The sequence below is a fragment of the Parasteatoda tepidariorum genome, chromosome 3 (assembly GCF_043381705.1).
Source record: "Parasteatoda tepidariorum isolate YZ-2023 chromosome 3, CAS_Ptep_4.0, whole genome shotgun sequence".
Classification (NCBI taxonomy): Eukaryota; Metazoa; Arthropoda; class Arachnida; order Araneae; family Theridiidae; genus Parasteatoda; species Parasteatoda tepidariorum.
Genome location: NC_092206.1, coordinates 69,805,316 through 69,832,609, shown reverse-complemented (window position 1 = coordinate 69,832,609; position 27,294 = coordinate 69,805,316). Strand labels below are relative to the sequence as shown.

Here is a 27,294-nt window from a genome sequence, read left to right as displayed (position 1 = left end):
CCTGAACCCCAGAGCCCAAGGTCAAGAAAACTGAGATGGGCACAGTAGGCCTTGGCCCTCTATGGGCTGTCGCGCCACTGAGTTTAGTTTAAAAATATACATTAAGAACGGAGAACTTTAAAGACTTTCTATATGTATTATTTAAAAGATTAAAATAAATTATCATCATACCAAACAAGTAACTGCAACAGTAGCCCAGTATTACAGTGATCATTACTCCAATAGGACTAAACCACATATAAGAGATTTTGTAAAGAGGAAAAATATGACTGAAATAAAAAAAATTAAGATAATTACTAGAATATTATTAATTCAATGACACTCATTAAATATTCACACTTAAAACTCTAAATTTTACTAACTAAAGTTAGTTTTCACGAACAAACTTTGAACACTAACATCGAAGAAATAACGGATCAAACAATGTACAGTTAAATTTAAAAAAATACAAAAAATTGCTTATATTTTCATAATTTTTTTTTTAAATCAAGTATTACATTGGTTCAAATTAAGTAAGCATACAGTGGGAAAGGTATTTATCTTCCATGGCTTCGGTGGAGTTTTATTTATAGTCTAAGAACTTAGTATCTGACTGTTCACCGATTGTATCACAGCAGAGCGGCATTGCTATATTTGGGTTAAGTAGCGTAATGCTAAGAAAATCAGCTTTTCTGGAAATGTTTTATGTGCTATGCAAATAACCTTTTTAATCTACTGTTCTTTGAAAGTTGTGTTTCATAAAAAGGCAGCGGTATCAATTTTGTAGTAGAAATCCGTTTGAATGTGAGGGAAAAAAGATCATTCTTTTAGAACGCACTGGCAAGTGACTGTGGGTTCGTAACAGATTTCATGCTTTGTCAAGTTTAAGAATCTGCGCAGATAGAATGCATATCAAACTTTTCTTTTCTAAATTACGGTAAGTATCGCGAGAAGTACCAATAATCTTTCTGGATAATCACAAGCCTCATACAATTAACATTTATTGTGACATTAACAAACGAAGTTAAAAAAGGCTAAATCAAAGCCGTAAAAAAATCTCTTTTGCTATTTGAAATAACGTCTTTATAATCATATAGGACTTGTTTTTGTGTATTTTTTAAGCACATATCAAAGTATTTGCATCAGATATTTAATTCTGTTCGATTAATCGTTAAGATGTATTAAGTTTTTTACAATACAATAAGTTTTTTACAATACAATGTTACTCAAAATACAGTTTCTAGAAAATGAACATAGCTTGAAATGCACATTTGCATAATTGAATATAGCTTTAAAAAAACGTGCGAGATTAATATAGCTTAATATTTGCATTTCAAAACATTAGACATAGATGCTTATTTAAAGCTATGACCATAACTTTAGTGTGTTTTCAAAAAATAGACGGTCACTATGTTCCATCAATAAAACTGGACATAGCATAAAATATACCTATTCAGTGTTAAATAATTCTCCCAAATGTTTTATTCATTCAAGTTACTATTTAAAAAGACGCGTACCACTTTTTTTAAACACTGTTAATAGCATTTGTTAGAAAATTATATCTTTTAAAACACAATGAATGTGGCGTCATTGCTCTTCAAAATTTTGAAACCATAAATTATTAAGGCTGCTGGCAAAATACAAACTTATTGCTGTCTGGCAAAATACAAACTTCTAAATGTTTCTGACTTTATTGATGTGTTTTGAACACCTGTACGTTCTTTGTTAAGGAAATCGTTCTTTTGCTTGTAATTTTTATAATTCCATGCAAAAAATAACTTTCAGTAAATATTTATCTTTTTTTTATTATTTTTTATTAAGAGTCAAATAATTTTGAAATATAAAGTAAAAAATTTTTCACATCATTTAAAAATTTTTTTTTTGTTACATGACAAAATACGAAACGCTAGCCAAAGCTCTCGAGAAAGCAAATTTTAAATATACAACTTTTTAACATTGTGATTTTTTTTTTTTTTTTGCGAGCTGTACATCTTTAAAAGCTATGTCTATTTTTTTAAACATGCATTTTTAGCGAAAGTAATTTTTTTAAAACTAGCGTTTCTTTGTTTATTTTCTTAAATGCAAAATTTAGGCTATGTTCAAAACACAACTTCAAAGATTGTAACTAACGTAAACGTTCACAATTTACGTCAAATACTTACTCTTGAGAATCTTCTTCTACAGAAGAAGTCACTGGCATAAAAGTAGGCATTGTAGAAAAGGATTCTAAGCTGGAATATTCTTTAGGCACACTTGGCGTGATATTTGACATGAAACTTTGATTGGCAAAACATCCATCGGTAGAAACAGGTAACTTAGGATGAGCGATATTTGTAGAAGCACTACCGAAACTTATCCAAGCTGTCACAGAAATAGAACACAGCAATCCAATAATCGCCCCCTAAATCAAAGAAACAATGATAGCAATGAATAGAGCATTTTATTTTTTAATAATGAAGAAATAAAATTTATACCAATGTTATAGTATCAAAATAATTTTTTCTTTTTTTGTTAACGATAATATGTTAGGCAAATTTGAATGATTAACTTTTCAAACAACTGTAAAGACCGATTTATTTAAAAACGTTCTAACTTATATTTCTTGAATAATGTCGACGAAAATTAACACAATAACAAGGATTGGAATTTATTATTTGATAATGATGTAACCAATTGCTAATAAGATATGTTTTAATAGCCCTTTTAATATATAAAGATTAGATCAGTAGGTAAATGGTGGCTTAATTGCAATTTTAGAAAGATGAAATTTAGATGTCAGTAGCATATTAATTGCAATTACGAGTACAGTAGATGAATATTTAATCACCTGGTTAATAGTCACTTAAAAAAACTTTTAGTACGTGAGGTAATTACTTGGTAAAAAGTTGCTGACCGTGCAACATTTCTTTCTTCAACCTCAATAGTTGAAATATTCCGTTGTTCACCAACCTTAATAAAAAATTTCAAAATTCCTATAAATTACAAGTCGTAAGTTTTCATTTAAGTAGGTAGAAATCAAAAGCGGTACAATATTTGACGAATCATTATCGAGAAAAACGGATTAAAAACATTAAAACTTGCTCGATTGCTATATAATCTTGATATAAGATATTTCTAATGATAATTAAACTGATTTTGAGTTTTCTTATTGACTTTGCTAGTTCGTTTTTATATTTGCATAAATATCAATAAATAAAACCTTTTCATTGGTTCTTGCTGTTAAAACACCTAATAGGAAAACGCCTAGTGTAGGGCCAGCTACAAGTCCGTAGACTATAGTAGAGGCCTGCAGTACATTTCCAAAGCTAGCCACGATATATGTAAGAAGAAGGCCAATGGTTCCGTAACACAGAGCTGTAAATATAACAACATAAATTAGATAGATATAATATGCAGGAAATCAATAGAGTATTAAGTAGAAAGAAATGAGTATGTAGAAATGAAGGAAATAATTAGAATTTAAATTTTTGAAATTATTTTCTCCAATTAATAAAATTTTTTAATTACATTTAACATGTTAATTTACTCAGTTTATTAGGCGAATGATATTTTAAATTGAGTTGAATAATAATTGCTACAGCTCTTACAATTTACGAAAAAGAATATCTCTCTCTATATATATTTCTCTAATATGACTCCCTAAACTCCAATATTTCTATATCCATTAGCAACACTTTAATTAGTAGTAATTTAAGTTGAGTTGAATAGTTAGCTGTTCGTTAAGTATTCATTTAAAAGAATTTTGTATTATTATAGAAATAAAAACTTAATTACGGAGTAGTAATACAGATTCTATATATTATATATATATATATTCTAGGTGAGTCATCTTGACCATCAGTTAGTAGCAGGTGTTCCTTTGAAACACTCCTTACAATGCCTTTTGTTCGTTTTGGGGGGGGGGGATAGTCTTGTGGCAAGTTGGACTGGTCACCCCCTGGTCAAATTATTAGACGCACTGTAGTTTTTTAATAATTACATGTTTTGCACGAGTTTATATACAATACTTTTATATTTAACCATTCATGTGATGGGTTTTTATTTACGAGATTTTTTTATATACATCCTATTTGTAATTATTTTTAACGTATTGTATTGTCACTATGTTAACCAATTGATACACGAACATAAAAAAGTGCAAATTGGCTTCAGTCACGTTCTCGCGTGCGTCTGTTGCGGACGTGTTTCTGTGGCTTTATGCGCGTGATACTTTTTTCTGTGGCTTACGAAGATTGGAAGTTTCTGAAACTGGCGTACTATGCATGTAGAAAAAAAATTGAATCTGGGGACGAATTGGACCCTAAACGGAGCGGCAGAAACTTAAAGTGCTAAGAATATATTTATATATATAATGCGATGTTCAAGTTATGGCTCGAAAGGTGTGTGAGATAGTAACACAGTACATAATTTATCATTGAAAAGGGTTTTTTATTTTATTTCAAGACAAAGATGGAAATAACTTCAATACTTTTGTTTACTATGCTTAAATGAAGTAATTTTTTTTAATAATTTCAAAAACAGAAATAAGACTCACTAACTTATCATTTTAGCGACAAATGCAGTTCGTTCTTCACCTAATCCTTTCATGGCACAAACAGGCTTCATGAAATCCTCAACAGTTACAGTGGACAGGGAGTTTACCATTGAAGACATTGTGCTTAAAGCAGCGCTTAACATGCCACAAATACACAACCCAGCTACTCCAGGATATTGTCCCAAAGATATCATCGAAAAATAAGGCAACAGCTGAAAGAAAATTTAAATATAATATTTACTTAACTCACAATAAGCCATCCTCTTAACTTTCAAATGGCTCCATCTATAACTATAATGGTGGCGTACATGTAGAATCATGTGGATATGCGTTACTTCGACTTTCAAGCGCCGTCTTAAGGAAAACTAAGGAATAAGTATTTTTTTTTTCAAAAATGGGAGAAGAGGAAAATTGATGTAGAAAGTTGTAAAGCAATATCGACTTAGTGTGAAGAGACACCTTATGGACATTAATGCTATGAAAATGACATTAAAACCGCTTAACTTTTTGCGTCTTCTTGCGTGTAACAAGACAAAATGTTCTTCGAAAAATTAGAAAACAGATAGTTATCGTAAAATATCTTTATTTTCGATCATTAAACTTCCTCCGATCACTAAAGTCTTTGTACTCTTTGTTCTTCCTCAGAGTTAAAATTATTTGGTGCTTAAAAGAGCCTTACTAAATATTACATGATCAATTTACTGCTGCTGGACACTTTAAGTATAACTGAAGCCATTCAAAGTTAACAGGATGGTCCCAAACAATAGTGGAAACACTTTGTACATAAACGGAATGCCGTAAAAATGTAGACAATTACAGGAATTTAAAACTTGTGATACGTTGTTACAAAACTTTTAGATTTGCGAAAAATGCATCACAATTAGCTTACATGTAAGTTTGGCAAGTCTTAATCGCTAGAAAAGATGCAACTGAAAAACAAAAGATCAGTTTGGAAATTTCGGAATTCGAAATATTTAATACAAGCTAGTTTCTGCTTAGTTTTTAATAATATTGAATGCGAAAGTCTAAATAATGTTTGAATTTTGTTCAATCTTTCTTAGCATTTACGATTTGTTTAAAATATTTAACGCAGGTTTTGCTGTATTTTTTTCGTATTTGAATTGTTATAAAATATACAGAAATGTTACGCATCTTTCAAAACTAAACTCTAAAAAATATTAAAAAGGAGCTTTGGAGCTCAGGAACTGTTTTTTCCCCTGCAGCTGGAGCACTAAATAGTATTATGCTTCTGGGCTCCTCCAATTAAATTATATCCAACAGGTACTTGTAACGGTATTTCCGGTAAGTCAAGTTGTTGTGGAAAGACTATTTTCGGTATTAAAATACTTTTATAAACATATACGATCAAATGTTAAAGAATATTTATTAGATTCAATATTTTTTTTAAGACTGACATGCGAATTAGCTTAAATTTATATTCTCTGTGTGGGCTGATGATTCTGAAATAATTCTTTAAATGTTCTTTTTTATAATAAAAACTTTAAATTAAAACCCGAAATCCAAAACTGAGCATAAATCTATAATGAAAAATGTAGGAGCCGGAGTAAAGCATTAACTTATTATCTAGAGCAGTGTTTCCCAAAGTGTGGTACGCGTACCCCCAGGGGTACGGGAACAGTTTAGCGGGGGTACACGTTCTTATGCGACTTGCAATAAACGAAAATTTCAAAAACTTTTATTTAAAAACAAAGTTAGCCATGAAAATTTACGATTATGTATTTTTCTACAGGTTATTTTTTGCAGAGTTGACAGTTAATAATTAGTGGTGTCAACAGCCAGTCGTGATTTTTAACTTTTGTGCAATTTTTTTATAGTAAAAGTTTGTAATAAATTCTACTTATTTTGATTATTTTTATAAAATATAATTTTTATTCCTAACATAGAATACGGTTGGGATCTAAAAATTTTGTACCAAAAATGAAAAAGAAAGATATTTAAAAAAAATACATTTATTATTTTTTTTAGTGGTACACAGCGTCACGAAAAATGTAGTAAGGGTACACAAAAGTCATAAGTTTGGGAAACACTGATCTAGAGCCTTAAAAAAATTTCAGCTTTGGATATCTGAATTTTTTTTATATTTTTGAAAATGTTGCTTTTTTATAATTATGTTTAATTTTTCTGAACATTTATTGAATAAAATATTTGAATATACAAGTAGTTTCATTATACCCAACCTTGATGCATGTAATAAATAAAATACACACATTAATAGTGAAAAATTAATATATAAGGAACGAAACAGAAAAGCTATTGCAACTTGAACCACCACGGAGGAAGGGCACTAAAACCTATTTGATTGCGCGAGATAAGACATAGAAGTTTAAAACCGTTCATAAGAAACACTTTGAAAAAATAATCAGCCTTCACAAAACACTTAATCTCAAATTTTTCAATATATATATCTACACTTTAAAGTGGAAAATGGACTGTTCACTTGTTTTCCTTTAAACGCTTCCCTCAACATTATTTTAAAATTTTTAAAATTTATTAATTATTTTTAAAATTTTTTAAAATTTATTTTAAAATTATTTCTCTGAAAAATATGGTTAAATATTTATAAAAATTAAGAGTGGATTTTTCCTAATTTCTCAAAAACTTGAATTTTTACAGAAAGAGTGGAAATACCCCAGATGGCCTTAACCAGGAAAAGAGAAAATTCAATTCAAACAGGACCAGAGAAAATTCACTTAAAGCAGGACTGAAGATACTATCTGGCCAAAAGTATCCAGCTATAAGGGCTCGGTGAGTGCCAAGGCATATGTTAATGTAGTTCTCTTTCTGCACCAATGACAGTCTGCACATGTTTGACGAGATATCCCACCAGTTTTTATTGATGACATGTATGACGAGATTTTCTCCCAGTTTTTGATAGATGACATGTCTGACGAGATTTTCTACCAGCTTTTGATAGATGTCATGTCTGACGAGATTTTCTACCAGCTTTTGATAGATGACATGTCTGACGAGATTTTCTCCCAGTTTTTGATAGATGACATGTCTGACGAGATTTTCTACCAGTTTTTGATAGATGACATGTCTAACGAGCTTTTCTACCAGTTTTTGATAGATGACATGTCTGACGAGATTTTCTCCCAGTTTTTGATAGATGACATGTCTGACGAGATTTTCAACCAGTTTTTGATAGATGTCATGTCTGACGAGATTTTCCGCTAGTTTTTGATAGGAATTATTTTCCAGCCATTCATCACAGCTAATGTGAGTGCTCGCAGTGAGGATGGTCGATTCAGATTGTCTGGGTTCTATAATTCGACATAAAAGTGTTTTGCTTGACTTAGATCGGGGCTCAAAGATAGCTTCTACAGTGGTTGAACACTCATTCCGTCAAATCATGGATGTGCAAGACTCGATGCGTGAATGGAGTATTTATCCTGCTGGAAGAGAAATGGCTTTTCCAGAAATATTGGGATAGAAGTGGAAGAGCAGCACTGTTCGGATTATCAAAATACATCTCACAATTCTTGCTCCTAACCACAGGAATCCAAGGACCCAAGGAGAAGCATCCCCATACCAAGCTGTTTCTTCCACATCTTTAGGTGGATGTCTGGACACTTATAGCCAGATTGAGCAAAAATAATTATTTAAACTAATTGTTTATCAAAAATATTTTAGAATACAAAAATTCAATAGCAATTAAAAAGCATTACTTTAAAATGACATATAATCGTGATTATTACTTAAATACGGATAAAACAAAAGAACAGGGAAGAATAACTGTTTTAGTTTAACCCTTTTCGGTCGTAAATAAATTTTTATATAGTTGTCATAATGAATTAATTTTTGCTGTGTAAACAAAATATTCAGACTAATGAGAGAAAAAATTAGAAAGGAAAAACGGTATTACTTTTAAAGACAATTTGTAAAATATTATTTCGCAGTTATTCCAAAAGTCTATTGCCTTAGTTGAATGATCAAAATAGAATCAACATATTTCATTGCGGTAGTGCTGAATATAGAGTGTTATGATAAAAAAAAAAGCTTTGGTAGTATAAACATACGACCGCAAAGGGTTAAGATTTATTTATTTCAAAATATATAAAAAAAACTGACCTGATCAGGTTTGGTAATTTTATTATCCGCAGCTTGTGGATCACAGTGATAAAAATAAGCATACAAAACAAGGCCTGTGAAACAGTTAACAATATGAAAGACGAAAGTACAAGGGAGACTTGCAAATAAGGCCCTAAAACACAAAATGACTTTAAAAATCTGGAGATATTGGTACACTTAACCAAACCAAAAACTCCTTATCAAAAACTCCTTACCAGAACTCCTTAACAGAAGAAAACGTAGGTTCCTACGTTATTTCTTGCATAATCAACATTTATAATAATTTAAATCCCTCATCTACAGAATTAAAACAAACTCCTCTTGGCATAACACACTAATTACCTCATAAAACAATGATTGCATAAAACGGAAATTAGTAAAGGATACCAGTTTCAGTTTTTTAGCTGAAATCATTAAACTAATGACATAATTTGAGAAAAAAGCATTATACACTGAGGGTAAAAAAGTAATGGAACACCACTTAATATCGTATTGGGCCTCCGTTAGCTCTATGGCGCAGCAACTTGATTTGGTATGTCAACAAGTAGATGGAAGTCAAGTAATTGGACAAGTAGTTGAAAGTCTCTTGCAACAAGTAGTTGGAAGTCTCTTGCAGGAATATTCAGCCATGCAGACTCAATAGATGTTCATAATTGTGAAAGTGCTGTGGGTGCAGGATTTTGTGCACGAACTGACCTATCGATTATATCCTACAATGTTCAATGGGACTCATCTAGGTGACCAAATCATTCGCTGGAATTGTCCAGATTGTTCTTCAAAGCAGTCGTGAACAACTAAAGTCCAGTGACATGGTGCACTGTCATCCATAAAAATTCGATTGTTGTTTTGGTACATGAAGTCCATTAAGGGCAGTAAGTGGTCTCTAAGTGGGTGAACATAACAATTTCTCGTCACTGATCGGTGAAATCGAACCATAGGGGCCAATCCATGTCATAACAAATCAGCACACACCGTTATAAAACCACCACCAGATTGCATAATGCTTTGTCGACCACTTGGGGTAATGGCTTCTTGGGGTCTGCGCCACACTCAAAGTCTCCCATCAGCACTGACCAGCTGATATCCTGACTCATTTGACCAAGCTATAGTTTTTAGTCGACTTGGATTTAACCAATATGGTCACAAGCCCAGGGGAGGAGCTGGATGTGATGCCGTATTGTTAGAAAAGGCACTTGAGTCGGTCTTCTGCAGCCATATCCTATTACAGACAAATTTTGCCGCATTGATCTAACTGATTTGCAATTTCACGTAATGCTGCATTGATGTTTGCTGTTATTTCACTTAATGTTACTTGTCTGCTAGCAACGACAATTTTATGCTCACATCGGCGATCTCTGTCATTGAGCGCAAGCTGTCTGTTAATCTATGTAATCCACAGTGGGAGTTTATGCTTGAAATAAGGTATTCTTGGCATTGCAGATCTAGGAATATTGAATTCCCTCTTAATTTCTGAAATGGAATGTCCCATGAGTCTAGCTTCAACTACCAATCTACGCTCAAAGTCTTAATTCTCATCTTGCTGTTATAATTACATCAGAAACATTCTCATACGAATAACTTTAATACAAAAGTACTGCCAGTGCACTAACCATACATACATTTTATTTTACTTACGATTTTACTACTTAATGAATATATGAATATCGCTATCCCAGGATTTTGTCACCTCAGTGCATATTTTAATGTCCTATTTTTTTTAAAATTGAACATTTAGCAGTCAATAATTTTTTCTATGTATTCTACTTTAGAGTTTTGCACAGTTTCACAATGATTTATTGATTCTCTGAAAAATGTTTAGAATTTTTATAATGTACAAGTTAGAATCATTATATTGAACAAGTTAGAATTTTTATAATAAACAAAGCATGATTACCCTACCAATTGTATTGTAACTTAAAAACAGAACGTAATTTGAAAAAAAAAATTTTTTTTTGAGGTGAGAGTACAACCTAAAAAGTTGAGCCCACTGCTCAAAAATCTTAACAAAAATGATGAAAAAAATTTAATAATAAAAATTTACTGTACTTGGACAAACCACTAGGCAGCATGCATTATAGTTGCAACCCTTACAATATATTTTTAGAATCATTATCAAAAATAAAATGAAAAAAGTGTATACAAAACGAGGAAAAAAAACCCAGTAAATCTCGTATAAATTTTGATCTAATGATTGGATCTTCAATTTCTATGACTTAATCTTAATGTTTCGAGCAGGTGACATAAATATGCTAATTAATTAGTGCAGACTGTATTAAGTTATAAAAATACTGAGAAATCGAATTTTAAATATACGACTTTTTCAAAATTCGATTTCCCCTAATTAAATAGCACATTTAGGGCCAGCCCGTTATACGATTAGTCCAAGAATGTGAAGATCGGATCATTAGATCAAGAGTTATTCTGGGTGGCCCATTTCTTTCCGCACTGTTCGTTAAGGATCACATCTAAATCCCTTGATGGAGATAGTAGAAAAAAGATTTTTAAAATCTCAAGAAAATAGAAAATCTATGATTTGAAACACCAAGTTTAAAGCGAGTTTCCAGTTTAAAGTAAATGCTTTGAAATTAAATTACTTTTTAAATGAACAAAAATAAGCATATTTAAACTTAAAATACCAGATAACTGTTTAAGTTTTATATTTAAGTTAGCGTTTGCTTTTACTTCAACTTTTAAACTTTTAAAATACCTAGGGAGATTTTTAAGTTTAGTAATTTTTTAGTTAGTACATAATTTTTTTAGATTTCTGGCAATCAAAACTGTAACCATGTTCCGACTAATGAGAGTGATTAAATCTTAATAGGAGTTCTGAAACAATACAAATTTTAATCTTTTCATAGGTAGAATTTATCATTTCTATCAACATTCTAATGAGTATTTCTATCAATTTCCAAGTAGCAGAAGATATCAACTTCAACAGGAAATGTTTAAAAATTTAACGTCAAATAAAATTTATTACTAACACCAATAAAAATGTCCACCTTTTTCAGCCAAGCTAGGGTGTTTAAACTTCTGCTGGAGTTCCATGCTGGGTAATAATACACATTTGATTTGGATCGATTCCATTCCTATCAACTTTAGTACCTGAGTTCTTCTTTTTTTTTTTTGCTATGAAAAACTAGCACACACAAATTTAATTGAAGAAAATAATATTAAAAAAGTTATAAAAAGCCGCGTTTTTCAAAAGGAAAACATTGGTCACACATAAAAATATAAAACGTACCTCCCTTTCGTGATGAGCTTATATCACCACCGAAAAATGTTGCTACGATTACCGACAGTGATGCGCCCTATTATTTATCTCACAGGCATTTCAAAATTATGATTACTTTCCTTTCTTAAATATTCTTGATAAACGTGCTTTTAAAAATATTCTTTTTCACATTTGTTAGTTTTAATGGATAGATAAATACTTATTAAAAAGAAACTTTTTTCATAACAATACTAATAGTGAATTCTTTAAGAGGTTTATAATATATTTTTATTCTTTTTTTACGCTTTCTTAAACAAAAAAGCAAAAAAAAAAGAAAAATCTAGTAGTAAAGATACAAGATAGAACTATAACTAAATTTCAATCTAATATAATGGAGTTTCCCTAAACTATATAGTGGTTGTTTATTACGAAAGGATGTGCGATTCTAAAGGATTCAAGTTTAAGTTTTGATAGAAGTATTTTATATCATTATTTAAAATTAAAAAAATAAAAACAATAAAGTTACTTAAATCATATTTTGTTGATGTATACTGCATGGAATTAAAAAAAAGGTAACACCTGAATAATTTTTTCGAGAGATTGATCTAAAATATGTAGATTAATTTGTGCAGACGTAAATTTAAGTTATGAAATCAGGTCCAAATTTTTTATTTTTATGAATCAACATGAATTTTTTTTCGATTGATTCCGATTCTTGCCACTAAAAATAAGAGGGCAATCTGTAGGATAACATTCGAAAAATAACTAAAGTTTCAAAAAAAGTTATCTTTGCATGTTAATTTCACTTTTTACATACTTTGCCACATCTCTAGAGTAATTTAAGTCTTTAAAAAAATCTTGTGCACAGTGATTAAAATGATTTTTCCAAAGACAAATAAAAAAATTATTGATACATTTTACATTTTATTATCAATTTCAACTTTAAGAAGAAAAAAATGAAGAGTAAGATATAATTGTTGTACCTGATTTTAAACTATGTAATTTAAAATTACAAGTGACACAAGCCTAATCCACTTTTCTCAGAAACTATTCAGCAAATTCGTTAAACATTTGGATTTTTTTAAATCTAAAATGATGTATTTTTGCATACCTTACAATAAATTTTGTTTGACCATTTGTAAACAAAATAATAAAAATAGTAATAATTATTAATTATCTTTTTTTTTACTCGGCAGGAGACATTACTATATTTTAGGAAAACGAATTCATGATTGTGTGCTAAAATGTTTTGATACGCCTAAATATTTTCAAAGGTATAACAACATATGTAAAAAGTTAGAACAAATTCGTTCTCCTCTCTTAAACTTATCAAGACCAAATTTTCTAGATTACTATTAACACCCACATTCTGCTTTCAAAGTACGTAATCTATATAGAAAAATACACATTTATTCAGAAAAAATTGGTTTCTGTGTTCGATTCTGTAACAAAAAAAATCGCCTGCACAAATGCATCCTGCAAACCATTAAAATCGCCTGTTAGTACTTTAAAATTCATTAATTAGGTCGTAAATTATTAAGGTGTTCCTTTATCTGCTTACTGTTCGCAGAACAAAAATTATATTATCTTTAAAATATTGCTTACCATTGAGCCTTTTTTAATGTGCTAACTGTGAGCAACCTTTGTACTTGCATCTGGCTTGCCCCGTATGCAGACAAAGTGGTGACAAAACCATAAATGAAAATGTTGAAGAATGTGTACCGAGTTGTGAAGTCAATGAAAAATCTAAAAAACAAGAAAATATTTTAATTTTTTTTACAACTAAACATATTATAAAAGATATTGCATTGTTAATTTATTAAATTAGATGGCAGCTCTTGGGCAAACGAAAGAGTATTTCTATCAAAATGAATATTTTTTAAACAATTAACTTTTATAAAGGAAAGAATTGGGACTGATAGTGATAAGCCAGACTTTCGTTAAACGCGATATATAAGTATACTAACAGCCGACCAGTCTGTGTAGGGGGCAGGGAACTGTCCTTGCATTAGAAAGGTTCTGGGTTCGAATCCCGGGCAAGGCATGGATGTTTCTTTCCCTCTATCTGTGTTCTATGTCCTTTCTCCTTTGTGTGTGAATGTGTGAATGTGACCCGCCCTATAAACGGGTTGTGGTAGTGTGACGTGGGCGACGCTGTTCCACCGCCGTGGCTTCGCCACAGGTGCCCACTGGGTAACGAAAAGAGAATTAGCAGTTCTGGCACTTTCTGTGGCCAATGGACAATAGCTCCAAGTGCCCGCCATTAAAAAAAAAAAAAGTATACTAACACTTTCTTAAACATTGTTGCCATTTGGGAATTTTATAAGTTTCTAGAATCCTTACTAGATGACAGCACAAGTCATGGAGCATCTTATTGCCTGCATTGAATTTTTGTCAAGCTAAATTGCTCTTTAAACAATTTGTGAAGTTGCTTTGATGCATCAGGATTTTTAACGGCTGAATGAGATTTAATATTTTTTTTAAAACTAACGTGTGTCAAAATTGTCAACTTCTTTGATAACAATTAAGAGCACACTTTGGAGACAAATGAATTTTCCTTTTACAAAATCAAATTGGAATAAATGAGTTAAATGATTGGAAAGCAGTTTAGAGTTAATGACCCGGCAGTCTGAATAAGATATTATACACGAAATTCAAACAGCTTTACGTGCTCTAATTAAGCTAATCAATCCGTACTAAAAATTAAGTGACAAAAAGAAGAAAAAAAAATAGAGAAAATTACTCACGCACCTCAGGGTCATAACCCTTATCAAAAAAAGAATAGGATATAATTTGTGATCTGTAGACTAAAGCGAAAAAACGTGAATAAAGCTTTATATATGATATGTTTAAAAGCTTTATATATGACTTCTAGACAAAAAATTTCATTTTTAATGACAGTCTTAGTCTCTTCTTTTTAGAAATATACAAAACTAAGAACGTTATATAGAACAGGGGAGCACGTAAATGTTGCGACGACAAATGTCTAGGAGAGTTAGGCATATCACCAGGATCCTATTTTCGAAAATGTCGTCATAAGTCACTAGGGGTGATTCCCTGTTATTAACTGTTTCTTCGTATGCTTCTGAACAGATCATAATAGAGAAGAGCCCCTAGCCGTGTATGACGACAGTTCCAGTCATAAATGTCTATGCAATTTTAATCCTAATGATGTCTTATAATTCCCAAAGAAGTTTGTCGCAACATTTACACCATCCCTTGTAACGTATAACGTCCTTAAACTTTTAAATTTCATAAAAAAAATTTAAAAAAATAGATGAAAAATGTCATTTTAAAATATATTTAGCATTAAGATTAAAACTAATTTCATATTTAAAATCACTACATCCATATTAGGCAAATTTAAATATCTGTATAAATGCAACGAAAAAATTGTTCCCCAGTGAGAAAAAAAAAAGTTAAATGTGGCATTAAATCTTTTTCGGCAAAAGAAAAAATTATTTTAATCTCTAAATAATAAATAAATTTTAATAGTTATTTTAACTACTAAAGAATTTATAGTAATACCCTGGTACAAGAAGCCTTCCGCCTTCAATTGATCTTGATATAACAGTTTGAAATCCTCCAACATCAGAACTACCTTTAATTACCATAATTATCATACCACCATACATTAGAGTAGCTTGGAAGACATCCGTCCAAAGAACAGCTTTCATACCACCCTGAAACAAACGAGTTTTTTTTTCAAGAGTTCAATTTTTAAACATGAAAATAATACGCAAAAAGAACACAGGGTGTTCCGTATTGACCACTCTTAAAATTGACTAATTAATATTAAAATTGACACACTGACCATAGGTTCTAAATCGAAACTAAAATTGAAAAACTCTAAATGCTTAAACATAATCAGGAGAATGGAAAGTGATATCGAAATGTAGCAAATCGCAAGTTGGGAATGGGAGATTGAAGACATCGCTGTAATAAACAGAAAGGACTTGAAAGGCGATTATAGAACAAGCAAGCTTATCAAACGAACGATTATAGAACAAGTATCAAACGAAATTTTTATAATTTTTTATCTCGCCTTTATCACTAGTGATTCAACAAAATTCGTTATTTGAGCCATTGTGACTCATGGGATAGAGGGTGTGCCTTAAAATGAGTTATCCAGGCACGAAACACAAAGATGGCAGATTAATACGAATTCTACTCTCGGTTTGCACCAACCACAGTGCTGACGTAAAATATCATCAGTTCAAGACGGATAATTGGTTAGAATCCCCTTTCCGTCTGGTTAACCGTAAGAGGTATTTGTGCATTTCTTCTCCAAACAACGCAAATGCGAGTTAATTCCATCATAGAGTCCTCCAAGAAGACTAGTTTGGCCTAAAGCTTGATCCAGAAGTTCACTTGCCTTCTAGATTGGGTTTAAAATTACAAAACTACAAGTTTAACATTTGTAGTCGTAAACTCAGACTTGAGTCGCTGTTCAACGCCGGTTATAAAATGAAATATAACGCAAAATAAAATTTCATTATCGAAGGCGTGGTGGCTCAGAGGATAGAGCATTCATCTTTCAATGTGGTGTCCGGGCAACGAATATACATAGGGAAAGTCTAGCTTTCAATGACATAATGTAAACCAGTCCCCCAACGTTAGGTGTGGTCCCTAAGTATAAAGGAAAAAATAACATTTGGGGGCACAACAGCAGAGTTTCTTAAAACAGGTTTGCACCCTCCTCTCCTCCTAACCATTGCAGGTATTGGAGAAACATTAGGGTGAGGGAGAAAAGTTTTCTGTTTTTATCCTCCGTTTGTTCTGCATTTTCTGTATATTGATAAACAGTACTGTACTATTAATTAAGATATTTCTTTGAGAATACATTAATATTATCGAACATATTTTGACATAGAGAAAAGAATAAAATGGCGTTGGCGAGAAGCAGCCTACCCAACCAACGACCATGTAGCTTGTAGAGTTGTCTAACCACCGGTTCACTGGTGATGTATAGTTTGTCTAAGGTAAGAACACTCCTAGCCATTCGTCTAGACCCGTGGAGATGGCTATAACGAGGTATAACTCTTTCAAGTAGGGTTGCGGGGTCACTGTTGCGGACAGGTCTTGGCTCGGATCAACAAGAGAAATTGGATATTTTTCTTCGGTCTGTTGTATTAGGCCTAGGGTGAAGAGAAGCTACCCTCCCTTAAATGAGCAATTCTTGCTTCCATAGAAGCAGGCGACCTCTGACTTTGTGGCGGGGGGAGTTCTGACCGTAGACAAACTGTACCTCCTGACTGTCACTTTGCTTACTATGCGCATGCACTGGATCTTAGTTTAAATGACGCTTTGCTAAATCTGAGTATGTTTCTCACTCTGTAAGTTGTATTTCTGGTATTGCGTACCGAACCGAGCGATTCCCCGCTTTAGTTTCATATTCGAACAGCTGGACTTCTTCTTTTCTCTACATTCCTTGATCGGGGTTCGAATCCCAGGTGTGGTTGATTGATACGAATTCTGCTCCCGACTCGGACAGACTACGGTGAAGTAAAATATATTCAGTGGTAGACGGGTCATGGGTTAGAATCCCATTGTTTTAGGGTTAACTGTAGAAGGTTTACGCGGTTTTCCTCTCCATGTAAAGCTAATTCGGATTAGTTTCTTCAAAACGTCCTCAATGAAGGTCAGTTTGTCCCAATGCTAGACGCAGGAGAAGTTCTTTAGTCTTCTGGCTGAGTTTAAAACTGCAAGGCTACAGAGTTGAACATTAATAGTCGTAGACACAGAATTGGTACGGTTGTTCGGCGCCGGTTATAAAAGAAAATTTCATCATCGTTGTTCCTTCCTTGCTTAAATATCAATTTGCTGTATACTTTATTTTTAAATTTTATTTTGAAAGATTATGAAGATTCTATTAAATTTTTGACTCACCAGGGTACAATAAAATGTGCATACGACTCCAACAGAAATAACAGATGTCCATATTGAAAGACTAGTAACAGCACTTAAGGCTAGGGCAGGAGCATATAAAACAACGGCAATATATAAAATCTGAAATGATATTTTTTAAAAAAAATTAGCTTTGCAGCGTAAAAATTCGCTTTTAAATCTTACTAATCATCTTTTGTTAAATTAAATGAATTGCTTTAACATGTACAGTGAGCAAAATAAAAAAGCAAACTCCCTGAATAACTTTTGACTTAATAATTCGACTTAATATTGCTCGAAAGCCAAACCTTAAATGTACTTTGAATAAAGAAATCAGTAACAAAAATTAATTTCTCTGAAAAAACATAATTTTTTTAGTATGCTTAGTCTTTGAATCAAAGGTTATTTAGGGGTGTCTGCTGTTCTATTTCCTGCACGTATATATATATATATATATATATATATACGTGCAGGAAATAGAACAGCAGACACCCCTAAATAACCTTTGATTCAAAGACTAAGCATACTAAAAAANATATATTTAAAACATTAAAAGGGCATGCATTATTTTATTATTTTGATTGTTTATGACATAGGCATACAAAAAATGTTTTTTTTAAAAAAGAGAGAAAAAAAGTACCACCTTTAATAACTGAAAATATTTTTCAAAACTAAAATCCTTTGCTTATTGAATGAGAAATTTTGTCTAAGAAATGTTTGAAGCGTACCTAAATTTAAACACGGATTTTGCTTCTTTCTTATTTTTTTTTTTTTTTAAATTAGCAAATCAAGATATAAATTTTATAAATAAAATTTTTTAATGATTTATTTTTTTCCTGTAATTTTAAATTAAAACTATATTGGATTCATTTATAAAAATATAATATTCTGCAATAAAATGTTTTTATATACGGAATACCTAGTTAATTCGACAGTTAGACCTACCATAAAGACTTGCTTGTGTTTATATGTCTATTACATTACTGTATTATAAAATAATGGGTAAAATAAGCTCTGATTAGTTGTACTTTAATTACGTATAACCTGCACAGAGCGCAAAATAAAATGAAATAAAAAGTTTTTCTAAGAAACTGAACAAAATAACTTTTGTTCTAATGATCAAACTTTCACGAACTAAGAGGTAAATCAAGATGGTTGCTAAAAATGATTTCAAATATGGAATTGGATCAGTTCTAACCTAACTATAAATTTTAATACAGAATAAAGCACAAAATTGCATTTTCTATGAATAAATATACCTTTTATTCGACAGATTTCAATAAGATTGCAATATTGAAAATATGGTTCACTGCAAAATTTGCGGTAATTGAAATAACCATAATGTTCCTAAACTTTCTACAGTTCTCCTTCAGTCCTCCTTGTTGGGTTCATATTTTCCGAATTACGGATTTTGATCCGGATTTTAACAATCAAACATCCGTTGAGAAAAAGGTATGTTTATTCACCATAAGAAAGTTTCCGCATCTGTTTTTGTAACTTACTTAACAGTTGTCACTAGCTATAGCTGAAATATTTGGGGGACAATCTTTTGAAGATTTAAGATAAACAGTTTGTGAAAATCTGATAATTAGAGCAAAAATTATTTAATGACATATCTTTGGATATTTTTAGGGATTAAATTTTAAAAATTTTAATTAGAAAAAATTATAACTAACATAGTTATCATTTATAGATGCAATCGTAAAATTGTAAAGGAAAAACCACTTACTGCTTGAATAGAAAAGCTTAACGAGCATATAATCCTTAATACTCTTCCAAATCGTTTCTCCAGATACTGAAAATAAAATATAAGTATTAAAGAAAACATTGTAAATTAGAATTCTGAGAAGAAAGCATTTAGCATTATTCTTTTATTTTTTGTTTTCGGGTCAAATTGGTTTTTGACATGTCAAGTGTTTCGTCAAAACTGGCTTTTGACTTCGATTTTGACTTGACAAGGATGGAAATCCTAGGATATGATAGTCAAGGATTCAAAATGCATGTGAATTTTTGTACAGTTTATTTGAAACGTTAAATCAATATGCAAATATGTAGAAAAGTATAGTCAAACTGTTGTTTCTGTATTTATATTTCGAAATATTTCGTTATTTTTAATTGTGATTTGCAAGGTAGTTATTCCTCCTTTGCAAGTTTGACTTATTACTGTATAAACATCAGGTTATAATATCGGATTAAATTATAAGTTATGCAGAATCATCTAAAGAAAAAAAAATTCATGAAATCTTATTATAGTAAAGTAGAAAAAGGTGGAATGCAGTAATCTAACTTTTTAACTTAAAATCATATAGGTTCATAATTTTTAAAGGAATTTTTTTCTAACATCTGTTAAATTGTAAAAGAAGATATATCTAATATCTTCTAGATATCTAACAGTTCTCGCATATATTAAGTTGTATATTTCTGTAAGAAGTTAATTATATTTTACTTTATATAAAACTTGAAATTACTATTTAAAATGTGAATAATATAGAAATATCAATAAAAGAAATCCCCTTTTTCGACTTTGAACAAAGAGTTTTCGACTTGTTTGTTTTATCCAAGGTTAAAATATTTTAAGAGATGGAAGACAAAAATTTGCTAATTCTGTTCTATAACAAGTCATTGTACTTAACAAGTTTTTATACAATACCGGTAATTTTTTTGATGACTGTATTTACAGTAATTGTATTTACAGAAACTGTAATTAATAAGCAGTTATCTTAAAATTAATTATTTCATATTTTTAGTATGTACGGAAATGCCTGGTAATGTGATTATTTATATAGGGTAAATTACCGTGCAGTCCAATCAGTTAAAAAAAACTTTTGAATACCGTATATTATGTAAGCATATTTATTACGTAAGCATTTTTTTGGCCTTTTTTATACACCTCTTCATTGTCAGTTAAAGACAAAAAATCGCGAACCAAAACACGCCTTTAATTAAAGGAAATTTAATAAAATAGAAGCTTGGACATTTTTCTCAAACAATCACATAAATAAAATTGATTAAAATTTTATGTGATTGATTGATTTATCTATTAAGTTAAAAAAATACATATTAGTATTTATTAAAATAGATTTTAAGATGATTTTCATTTTTTTGATGATAAAATATTTCAGTCGAATATGTCTTCACCTGATTTTATGCAACCAAACAATGTAACTGCAGAAAATAATAGTGGGAACTATGAAGAGAATTGATTTTATGGAGAATTAAACTAAAATCCCTCTTACGTGAAAAAAAAAGTAAAGCAATGATTTCACGAAGTACAAATTTAATTAAATGAGCGTATTTTTCATGATAAAGAAGTATTTATTGTTAAAGAAAAAAACAATTATTGATGTCTAAAATACATACAATTTTGTAAAACAAAATCATAACATTTAATTTCACGAATATCAAGGTAATTATGAATTTTCGTTATTCTCTCTGATTTATAAAATCCCGGTTACTTCGGGCTAAAAGTGCCATTGGTATTTATCAACTCACCTTATTCATAAATGCAAGCAATAAAACGAGTTGACGTCACAAAAAATTATTTAATAAAAAAGAAAAGATGCAAAGCAATACTTGTCATACCTGGAATGGAAAATTTTAAAAAAGCTCATTTTTCACGAATTAATGTACCTTTTATTAATTTTAAAAGGTTAACTTGCGTAACACAATCATAAAATGAACAGATTTATTTGAATAACAACAGCGTCGTGCCTCATGCAAAAAGAAAATTGATTTTTTCCCCTGTAATTTGAATAAGTTATTCCCTAAAGAGGAAATAAATTGGGAGACAGATATGAGACCAGAATTTCTCATTCAGAAGGAAAAAAATGAAGAGTAACTGTCATCGTTTGCGAAACTACAACCACTCTCAAAGAAAACTAAAAGCAATTATTTATATAACTGTGAGATACAAGCTCAATTGAATTAATTTCATTACTTCGTAAATGAAAAACCAACTATCATCAGAATAAATAAAATTTATCTGAGGCTTAAATACTTCGCAATGCACCCTAATTAACAGCCAATAAATTAAGAAAAACACCACTGCAGGTTTTTTTTATTAAAAAAACAAGTATTTTTTAAAAATTTAAAGAAACATTAATTAGTGAGAAAAATAACAGTCTTGATTTCATAAGCATTTCATAAGCAGAAATTCAGACAGGTCTTGAATTTCATAAGCGGATTAATTCCCACAGAGTGTTTTCTTTTCCTCCACTTGCTTTTGAAGTTGATTCTTGACCTGTGACTGTGAGTTTTTAATTTTCTGATGATTTTTATTGATTTTCTTTTAGTAATTTGTTTATTCTTTTGAATGTATCTTGTTTTTCCTGGACCTCTATGCAAAACCATCGGGGTACTGAGGGAGATATTTTAAGCTTTTGCTTCTCCCTCAAATAGAAATGGTTTTGTTTTTAATGGCTACCGGGGCCGGTACCCCCTGAAGACGTCGGCTTCGGTGGTCATATTTTTATTTTTATTTGTTTCTTGTATGAGAAAAATAACCTCATTTTCAGATTTTGAAATGTGTTCATAAAAAGAGATAAATAAACACAACTTCGTTCAACTTATAATTTTAACTTATGTTCAAGTTTTTTTTTAATATTTTGTATAATATAATAGATTGTCAGATATCGAAAGACAGTGAAGCAATTTAAAACTTTTAAATTGGTTTTGTCCTTAAAATGCTAAATGTTTTGAAAATAATTGGATGCTTCTTTTAACCCTTTAAACTCTCATAATTTTAAAAAAGAAGACAGTAATGAAATTGTTTTTGTAGTGAAAATTTATCTTTTTCTACTTCTCGAACTTCAGCGTCTCTTCCTCATCTAAAAATAAATCAGTCTGATCTGAGTCCTAATTCTTTTTCTCTCTTGTTTTCTAACGTTAGTTTTTTAGAAAAAAACTTCCAAGTTCATATATTCTCTCTAAGAGTTATCGTCGGTAAACGTTAATTTTTTGAATATAACTTAAATGAACGTTTAAGAAAATGAACATAAATGGACATAGCTTAACCCTTTGATGCAGATGGGACACCGGTGTCCATTTTATATATTTTTTTCTGGAGCTCCAAATACAAACAAAATTTTATTTTGGTGTTTTTAAATATAAAATATTTTAGATTATCTGAATTGAATTCGTACTTAGTACGAATCCAAATCCAAAATCCAAACGTAAACGTAATCCAAAAAAAGAGTAGTTCGAAAAAAAAACTTTTTTCTCTTTAGATACAAATATTTACTAATAATTGATTTTGTAAATTAGAAATAAACAAAGATGAATAACTGTTTTTCTTTCATTTAAATGTGCTTTTCGTCGGCGTTTCATGCTGTATTTCAAAACCATAAGTCATTAAAATGCTAAATATAATATTTTTCACTTATTTTCACCTAAACTAGTACAAAATATTTAAAAACTATGAAAAATAAGTTTAGTAAAAGTTTTGCTCAAAGGGATAACAAGAGCATGTGAAAAATAAAGCTGTGGATCAAAAGGTGAGTTAAAGAAAATAAACAAAACTTTAAACGCACGTGTGAAAAATGGGTACAGTTTAAAGTGTGTGTGTGAATATAAACGATTCGGCAAATCAATAGTTAATGAGTCAATAACTTTACACGTTTACATCTCTTTCACTCTTAAAATTTAAACCCAAATTTTTTACACCTACTGTTACTCTATAAAAAAATGTGTACCTAATTACTGTGAAAATTCCCCTAAATTTTTTAAATGCGGCGAATGATAATCATTTACTGATCAATTATTCTTTGTTTCTTACCAAACGGACAATCATAAAACTTTTTCATCAAACGCATCATCTGATTATAAATACAAAATTATTATTATGGTTTCTTATAATCGGAAAAAAAATTCATAACAATTTTAATTTCGATATTTGCTAAGACATTTAGTTTGCTATACACGTGTAAGAGAAATTAATTACTCTACACGTAGAATAATTGCTCGAATTAAACAAATGAGCCTAAGGAACTAATCAATAAATGAAGAAAATCAATAAGCAGAAAATCACAAAAGCAAACTATTAGTAAATCTATGAATTATTAAATAAATGAATGAACTTTTGACCATGTCAACGAATTAATTAATGAGCGAATTAATATATTGGAAAATGAGTAAAGAAATGAATAAGTGAATCAATTCAAAAGTTTACTCAAGGAATTAGTGAATATATCAGGTAAACAATAAATTAGTGAATTAGTGGATTCACGAATAGATAAACGACTACAGTATAAACGATTCGATGAATAAATAGTTAATGAGTCAATGATTCTACACGTTTAACTGATATATTCACTAATTACTCTGCACGTGCGAGAGTAGTTACTCGAATTAAACAAATGTGTCTAAGGAACGGATCAGGGAATGAAGAAAATCAATAATCAAAGAATCCCAGAATGAAATAATTTGTAATTTGATGCATCAGTGAATCAATTAATGAACACATGATCATGCTAACGAATCAATTAATGATCGAATGGATATTTTGGCAAATGCTTAAAGTGAGTCAGAGAATAAATTAAAAATTTATCAAGGAATGACCTAAGGTATAAATGAGTAAATGAATTGATCAGAACAAAATATTAACAAATTAACAAAATATTAAAAATTAACAAAAATATAAATGAACGCATAAGCAGATCAAAGATTTGGCTAATCAAAAGTTAATGAGTCAATAAATAAAAGATTGACTAAGGGAATTGATGAATGAAATCGGCGAATTTAATAAGAAGGAGAAAATTAAAGCTACTGAATAAATTTATCGTCAAACAATTTATGTTCTCTATCAATAAAGTTTTGAATCAATAAATTTGTTAATCAAGGAATAAAATTCAAAGAATAAACAAACCAGAAAATCAGCAAATCAAAGAAAAGAGAATAAACGAAGAAACCAATCAGATCGCCAACAAATCAATAAATCAGTGAATAAGCAAATCATAAAAGCAGTAAGTCAACAGATCATAATTCCTTACCCTGCGGTTCCGTTTATTTGTTTATTAGTTGCCTGGGTTAAGAATTTATTGTTGATATGATATCACACTTATTTATTTGCTATTTATCAAATCATTTACCCGTCTATTTGCGATTCACTATATTTCCAATCATGAAACTTTTCAGTCAGATATTGGATTACTAGTATATTAATTCCCTCACTGATTTGTTGATTTTTGTAATATTTTATTAATATTTTTAATTTGTTAATTCTTTGACTCATTCATTGAATCGCTTATTTGTTATTTTCTAGACCAACAATTCTTGTATTTTCTTTCCCTTTAACTTGAAAAAAATTACTTAAAATAAATTTATTTTTATTTTTAACAAGTTTTATGCCTTCGACTACTGAAATTTAACATTCGTTTTGATTTTCTATGTTTCAGAACAATCAGATTAAAATTTCAATAAAATGGTTTATTTGCCAATTTTTTTCTTATCGAATTATTTAAGGAAATACGGCGGTAAAAATCAACAAAAAATAGTCTTAACTAGTATTATAATTAATCTAATGTTAAAAAAGAAGCGAAGCATCCAGCGAAATCTTTCAATATTAAATAAATAAATATATTAATTTATGAATAATTTAATAAAATCTGAATGAATAAATATGGATTCCAAAGAATTCAATTTAATTTACTAAAAAGAATACTAAACAAATAAAGTTTAAAATAAAATTTAATAAATATATTGCAAAAAAAAAATAATTTTACGAAATTCAAGAAAGTTAACTTCGATGCAAGTTCTGTTTAAGAAAATAGAAAAAAAAATTATAATTAAATCATTCTTAATATAAAATCTATTTTCAGAACTATTCAAGTATAAATTAATTAAAATATCTGAGATGAATTCAATGAAGCTTAAATTTAATTTATTTAGTATGATTCAAAAAGAAAATCACATACGCAAGTTTCAATTTACTACACAGGATATTTTTTATCATACAAGAACAATTTAATTGCTCGTATTTAAAAATTTAAAATAATAAAGTGCATTCTTACCTCGTATGTTGTGCTTGCATTTGTACAAAAAAACACAGGCAGAAACAAAAATCCAGCAGCAAGAGCACCAGCTGTGTTTCCTAATATTATAAAGGCAAAATGTGTTCCATATACATACATATCAGATGGTACACCAAGGTACGTGATTGCTGAGTTTCCACTGGCCATTATAGAGAATGCAACTGGAAATACAGACATTGTCCGGCCAGCAAGAAAAAATTCCTGAGTAGTTTTTTGTTTACCTCCAGAAAATCGGAAATACAGTCCGATTCCCGAAGATATCAACAACATCACAACAATAACAAAATAGTCCACGTTGCCAAGAGTAAGCTGTTGTTGGCTGGCTAGAGTTGTATTGCTCAATAACATTGTTTCATTCATGTTTTTACAGTTCCCGTTAAAAATAATTCAGACAATCAAGTTCAGTGAACTAATTCAAAAATCAAAAATTTTTTATTCACGTAATGTTTCCTTAATAAGCAATTCTTTGCTAATATTATACTGCGTTTAAATCAACACTTTCTCTTCGAATAGCGAAGTGACAAACTACAACTGAAGTCTCAGTTTAAAAAAATAAATAAACAATCAGCACTTAAATATAATAATTTTACAACCTTGATGCGAATACACAATCTCAATAGTTCGAAAATAAGGCTAATGAGTAATTACAAGTAATATTGCATCATTTTGAAGGAAAAATAAATTCCTAAAAACAATTAAACTAAATGTTTATTATTTTTTTAGTAAAATTTTCCGAAATACAATAACAATTTATGACAGAACTTACTTCAGAATATGCAAGCGATATATTTCTTAGAAAAAAATAAACTTGGAATATAGAATCGTTTTCAATTTAGTCGAAGTATATATCTGCGAAATCCTAGAACTTGTACACCTGAAGATCGTCTGATACAATGTTATGAAAGCAAACGTTTTATTTCCCCCCAATCGAAGTGGTTATATAACAAACCGACGCTAAGCAGGGTACCACTTATGGATTACCTGCGCAATCAGAGACCCTCCGGACTCTATTCCACGGCGGGAAAAGGAGCGAATACTGAATGTGCCGCACATGCGCCTGAGGTAAAAGACGCCGGAATTTCGTAGTGAGGGGAGGGAAAGATGAGTAAAATAAGGGAGTTGTAATTATGAGGCGCCAGTAATAAATTTTCTTCTTATATTATCTATTTTTGTTCGTGTATTTGTTTTCTAAACTGGGATGGAAGTTATATTAAACTCGTAATGCAGGTCGTAGGAAGCTTATGTAATGATTATCAATGATATGATAAACTCTATTCTATTTTATTTTTAGTTCCATAATTTCGCGTGATTATTAGAAGATAAAATATTGTTAAAATAAAGTAAAATTTAATAATATTTATTATATTTACCAAATGTTGAAGATTTTTTAAAAAATATCTTCTATTATCAATTTAAAAAAAAAAACTTTAATAAAATGCGAAGCTCAATTATTTTGTCAAATTTAATTTAATTTTATTTATTTTACTTTATTTATTTAATTTTATTCATTTATTTTATTTGTTTATTTACTTTATTTGTTTATTTATTTTATTTATTTATTTTAT

At 30.1% G+C, this 27,294-nt stretch overlaps 1 protein-coding gene across 1 annotated transcript in view; it reads right to left on the bottom strand.

Moving 5' to 3' along the window:
• The window catches only part of LOC107444058 (putative sodium-dependent multivitamin transporter), a 36,760-nt gene extending 10,000 nt beyond the window's left edge, over positions 1–26,760 (bottom strand). The window contains exons 1-10 of the mRNA XM_016058121.3: positions 25,709–26,760; positions 19,432–19,497; positions 17,706–17,825; positions 15,345–15,499; positions 13,422–13,562; positions 8,606–8,738; positions 4,518–4,725; positions 3,179–3,333; positions 2,142–2,380; positions 172–269 (exon numbers count right to left, since the gene is read on the bottom strand). Of these exons, the coding sequence (XP_015913607.1) occupies positions 172–269; positions 2,142–2,380; positions 3,179–3,333; positions 4,518–4,725; positions 8,606–8,738; positions 13,422–13,562; positions 15,345–15,499; positions 17,706–17,825; positions 19,432–19,497; positions 25,709–26,089 (1,696 nt within the window). The 5' untranslated portion in view covers positions 26,090–26,760. The remainder of the gene's footprint in view (positions 1–171; positions 270–2,141; positions 2,381–3,178; positions 3,334–4,517; positions 4,726–8,605; positions 8,739–13,421; positions 13,563–15,344; positions 15,500–17,705; positions 17,826–19,431; positions 19,498–25,708) is intronic.
• Between the last annotated feature and the right edge of the window lie 534 nt (positions 26,761–27,294).